The sequence below is a fragment of the Astatotilapia calliptera genome, chromosome 9 (assembly GCF_964374335.1).
Source record: "Astatotilapia calliptera chromosome 9, fAstCal68.1, whole genome shotgun sequence".
Classification (NCBI taxonomy): domain Eukaryota; kingdom Metazoa; phylum Chordata; class Actinopteri; order Cichliformes; family Cichlidae; genus Astatotilapia; species Astatotilapia calliptera.
In genome coordinates, this window is record NC_137430.1 from 3,903,586 (window position 1) to 3,909,585 (window position 6,000).

The 6,000-nt window shown below is 40.1% G+C and overlaps 1 protein-coding gene across 1 annotated transcript in view; it reads left to right on the forward strand.

Moving 5' to 3' along the window:
• LOC113029812 (uncharacterized) overlaps positions 1-5,515 on the forward strand; it is a 67,726-nt gene extending 62,211 nt beyond the window's left edge. The window contains exons 30-31 of the mRNA XM_026180828.2: positions 1,544-1,621; positions 2,113-5,515. Coding sequence (XP_026036613.1) covers positions 1,544-1,621; positions 2,113-2,300 — 266 coding nt within the window. The 3' untranslated portion in view covers positions 2,301-5,515. The remainder of the gene's footprint in view (positions 1-1,543; positions 1,622-2,112) is intronic.
• Positions 5,516-6,000: the final 485 nt, after the last annotated feature.

Here is a 6,000-nt window from a genome sequence, read left to right on the forward strand (position 1 = left end):
TCTGAACTCTGCACACATCTGAATCTGCCAGTAGCCCTTTGTTAAATGCAGTGTGATTAAAAAAGCGAGCTATGCCTAACCAATCCAGGAACTCCTTGACCCGGGATATGGGATAACAAAACGTTCTCACTCCCAAAGCGTCGGAAGGTTGGTGGTTCAATCCCTGGCTCCTCCAATCTGCATGTCAAGTATCCTTGTGCAAGATACTAAGCCCCAGTTCTCCGATGCATCCATTGGAGTGTGAGTGCAGTTAGAAAAAGCAGTAAGTTCAGAGAAAGTGTGATTGGGTGATCATGGCTTTTTTATAGAGCACTTTGACGACTCCGGGAGAGTAGAAAAGAATAAGAATCAGTCCATTTCCTATATTACGAGTTTGGAAAAACGAGGAAACATGAGAACTGTTTGGAATGAATCTACACATGTAGGTTTATTTTACTTAAATCGCTTTGGAAAACACCATCTAACACGATTAAGGTGGTGGTTAAGATTAGGGATAAGGTTAGGGTTAGGGCTGGAATACATGGCTGGAGCGTGTATTACTGCGGGAGTGTCATTGTATTCGATGTCATTCACAATCCGCCGTGTATCATGGGAACGGCCACCTTTCGCGTTCCCATGGGACGCCTCGGGATGTGACAAGTTGTCGGTATGTTACACGTCGGGAGTGAGAACCACCTCGGGATAAAGATCAAACTGTGACACCTCGTTCACCTTGCGATAGTCATTACAGAATCCTATAGACTCTTTTTTTTCTACCACAGGAACTATGGACCGTGCACTGTGTGACTCTTTCAGCCCTATGAGTAATTTGTCTTTTGTGCTCAGGTAACCAATAGGGCCTTAAACATACTGTCACGCCAAGGCTCTCTGGGCCTGTGTGAGATGGCAGGCAGCCCACCGCCATAGCCTGAAACACCTCCAGGAAGGACTGGGGGTCATCTGCCTTCCTGTTTGGTGTAGCACCACCACCAGAGCAGGAGGCGATGAAGTAGCCCCAGACTGAGCAACCAGGTTCTCCAGCACCCATGTCTGTCACTTAGCCTGGGTGTCCAGCTGCCGCTCATTTGCGACCATCACCACCATCTGAGCCAGTGCCTTAACTGGCTGCAGTACCTGTGGGTTCAACATGTCACAGTCATTCAGCCGACCCGACCATTAAACTCCTGCCACCATATTGGACTCGACTCATATGCTGTTTTTCTGATATGTTGTGTTAGTTTTATGTCAGACAAAACATGATGGAAAGATTTCAGAAAGTTTAGCTTTTTAAAACTGGGAAGGGCGCAAATCGTTTTTCACAGTACGGTATACGAATATCTCCCACTGCGACCTCACTTTTGGAGTCAGCCTCTAGTTGCAAGGAGAGCCACTGAACCTTTTGGTATCGTTTCCTTTTTCAGCATGGGAAGTTATTGTTTGCATGGAAAACAGACGTAAAATGTCCCCAAAACTCAAATTTACAGAAAACATGGCATTTTTGTTCCCGAAGCTCTCAGTCTGAATCTAATGTTAGTTTTTAAACACAGACCTATCATATCCCCAGGTGACATGGGACCCAGAGGGTTGAAAGGCAGAAAAGGAGATGGAGACCAGGGACCACCAGGACCACCTGGACACCAAGGTATGTTTCATTGTGCACATATTAACCTATTAACTGCTTTTACAATCCCATAACCTCCACACTGGTACTACCCTCTATTATTCACCTATGCCAGGAACTTTACCTGAGAGTTCTGGAAAATGTGTGAAAGCTCTTAGTAGTGTGGATGTTTAATAAATGCCACAAATATACCACGAAAATGAACTTGAATGATATCCCATTCTTAATTTTAATATAGTGCACATTTATGTACACTTATAAATGTACATTTAAGTACGTTTATAAGGCTCTTCTATCTGCTGACCCCACTCTGTCATTTTATGTGGTTGACCACTTTGTGGCTGAGTTTTTGTTGTTCCCACCCACTGTGTCATAATACCACTGTGGAGTTGTTGCATTATTTTGTAAACCTATGATCTAACTGACTTGAACTTCCTAATTCAATTATCACTGACCTAAATTAGGCTAAGTACAGAGGTGGTTCTTATTTCAATCTTTTCTTTTCCCTCCAGGGATTCAGGGTCCCCGTGGCTTTGATGGGATTGGCCAGCCGGGCAACCAGGGAATCCCAGGCAAACCGGGCCCCCCGGGAGATCCTGGCAAAAGGGGTAGCCCAGGACTTCCAGGGGTTTGTGACATCTCTATGTGCTATCAGACCTACAATCTCAGGGAACACTACAGCAAAGGACCACACATCTGATGACATGGGAGTGAGAGAGGTTGCGTTTGACTTGGCCCACACTGCTGACACCTTTAAGACAGAGGCAGTTGTAACCTCATGAGCTGGTATGAACAGAAATAGGGAGGGCATTGATTCATGATCACTGAATTCATGATCAAAGAGGGTCAAGCTGGCTAGCGTCCTAGATATTTTAAACTTCTAAAGTTTAAATAGTGAATTCTAAATCCTGATTGAGTCAGACGAACACCAAGAGCTGTAACTGAGTCGCATTGTTTTTGTCAGTGTAAGAGGCAAGAAGGCCAGGAATCTGAATAATAATAAATATGTCTACCTCCTTGTTTACCTGAATTACTGTTTAAGTTAATGATACAGAAGGCAAATATGATTAATACCCTCAATAAATATGTATAACCTCTATTAATTAAATCGTGGGCTAATGTGAGAAAAGCACAATTACTATAAACTGCATATTAAAATATTAAAGAAATAGAAAAGGATCAGTTCTTATGCTGTGCTTGGAACCTCTGCTTTTCTACTGAGGATCAGCCAGTGAGGTTATTTCTGTCGTCTGTGCAGCTCTGCCTCTGAGAAATGATGCCATCTGCAAATGGTAAAAAGTGCAGCACCTGTCGCGATGATGAATCAGGATCTGTTGTATGGAACACATTTTCACATGATTATGTTGTGGTTCGCTAAACGCTTTGGTCAAACATATGAATTTAAACAAAGTTCAAAGGTTCATAACTGATAAAGATCTTGACCTCCTTCAGGTGCACAGTACATGTAATCACTAAAGGTGGAAAAACATATTTATGTCATGTTTTGTGCACAGAGCATCACAATTTGTTCAAATCCAAAGCTGTGACAGATGGGTTGTTTTTGTTTTCATGAAACCTGTTACTGCTTTTAATCTGTCATATTTGTTTTCTTGTTTGCCAGTATTATGTATTCACTTTGCATTCCTTTTGTGTTCATGTGGATTACTGTAAAACCTCTGTCAGTGGCCTTAATTCACCTCATCTGCAGAATGAACAAGTCCTTTATATTTGAAGCTTAGATTAAGTTCTTTCTTCTTCTTTCAGGTGTGTATTTTATTTTAAAAACAAACTCTAATTGTAATATTGCTGCTTAAGCCACTTGCAAGTGAAAAGGTCATCCATGTCTTCAACATTATCCATCGTGTTTCTGCTTTGGATTTCTTTTCTCTATTTTTAATACCGTTAAAATCATTAATTATTTCTAGTCACTTTCCTTTTTCAATCATTTATTCTGCCTTATAAATTATACAGCTTTTTTTTTTTTATCTTAACAGTCTCCAAACACCTCACAGGGCACAATCCATCACATCCTAGACCCCCTTTTAATTTGAAATTACTGGAGGAAGTGTGGAGTTTTATTAATTTCAACCTGAAAAAACAAAAACTAAAAAAAGATATATGATTCAGACTCACGGGAGTCTGACTAGTGAGTACTGTAGTAATATTATTATTCAAACACACCCTTATAGTTGAGAATTAAAAACAAACTATTCCTAATGATAAAGCTAAGAATAAGAAAATTTAGCACAGGTCAATGTACTGATAAAAAAAACATCTATATCGTGGTTTTCAAAGATATATTATTGCAGCAGTGAATATATTTGGCAACATGTTGCTATTTAGAATTTTTTTTACAAAAATGAAACGCCTATAACAGCGTTGGAACAGAAAGTTATGATACGGACGCAATTTACAAACATCAAAACAGTATAAATGTTATTTTTAAATAGGTTTTACTTTGTCAATGCATACAATGTCCTTTTTTTTAATTTCTTCATATTTGGAGAAAACGCTCACATTTACTGTAGACAATCAGAATACTGCATTAAGAGGAAATGTCTCTGTGACCTCATGAAGCAAAACTTCTTACCCTCATTATGCAGACTATCTATAAATATGTGAACTGACCAACCTTTGGTCCCAGGCTCAGCTGGAGCAGCAGCAGTTGTTTGGACTTCAAGTTTGGGTTCATAGGCTGCCGCTTGGTTAATTGTTACCACAAAGGCCCCAGTGCTCCATAGAATACTTTCTTGGTCTTACACAGCGTCACAGTCACAGAACAATGAACTGAATTAGGCATCCTTCTTAAATGTAAGTATGTTTAGTCGTCCTACAGCAGGATCACAATGTGAACAAATTCATTTTACAATTATATGTTAATAATTTTGCGATACAGTACAAAACATAGCATTTTAATGCTAACAGGCTAACATTTAAATATTCCTTTTATTGTGTTTTTTAATTAACAAATTCTCTCCATTCTTTACCCAACTGATAGCTAACAGTTAACAAAATCAACTCTGCTTAGCTGTGTACAGAAATGAGTGGAAAGATGGAGCCTAATAGGGCAGTTTTATCAGATCCAGGTAGACGGACTTAGCATGATGCAGCTTATCCTTGCTAACTGTTCTAGACAAAATTCAGTGAGCATTTTCATACAGGAATAATCAGTGAAACAATGAATGCAAGTACTGGGACACAATATGGTAATTATTTTTTCACACAACATCTCCGTCAGCATTTGTACAAGGTGTTTGTTTTCATAGGGAACGGCTCCCAGAGATCCCCAATTCCACGTATGGTTAGGATTGATAAGGCATGTTATCACTTGTAGACTGGAAGGCTTTACAATTTAGGAAGCCAATTTCCCAACAAGTCTGGTGTTTAAGATTTTTAATTTTTCACTTGTCAGAATAAACTTGGCAAGATTCATATGACTGCTGCGAGTGGGGATAGAGTACAGTTAAACTGAGTTTTTAAAACCCCAGCAATAAAATTCTGACCAGTGCCTTCACCATGATGAACGGCTTTTAAAACATCCAAATTCATTTTTGCAGAAAAATTAGTGTCTACAACAAGTGAGTCCAATATCCATTAATATGTGTATAGGCTATAAATAGATATGAAAGTGGTTTATCCTCATTTGTCTGAAAATGAAAAGCATTTACCCATTTGTAGAAATAATGGGATTTTCATCAGGAAACTCTTTCAGATTAGAACATTTAAATGCAGCCATTTTGCATTCATTGGTTTCCACTGAGTAATATGACATAAACATTAACATAATGTTAATAAGTTTATATTGCGCATAGTTATTAACTGATCACTCATCTGAATTTGTTTCTTTGTTTGGTTCCTGTTCAAAGTGTAATTATTGTTGAATATGTATAATCAGAAATGTCAGTTTGGGAGTTATTTCCTGTTTTCACCGTCCTATTTATGCGAATGTACAAATGTGTGTTAACAAGCGTGTGTTTCTCTTCAGCAGTCAATGCTGTCAAAAAGATGCTAAAACTTTCCTGTCATTGTGTTGCTATACACAATGTGCTTTGAGGTAGCAGCCAAGAAGGGTGTAGTTTGTGTCTGTGAACACCCGTGTGTACACCTGTGTGGATGAGAGCACTTGTATTCAAAAGGTTTCTCCATGTAACGATATGCTAGGGAGTGTGGGGAGCTATAGCCCCGTCCCCCAGGGCATGAAGCAGGTATGAAAGAGATCCAGGCCCCAGACATCCAGAGGCCCCAGAGTATGACAACCCAAGGAGGATCACCAGGGGGGCAACCGTGCCATCCTCCTGGGAAGAGCTGAGGAGAGCCCCAGATGAGGGGTCACCCAGCAGCCACGGAGCAGAGGCCACAGGGGGTTGCAGTGATGTGCCTGTGGGCTCTGCCAGCAGCCA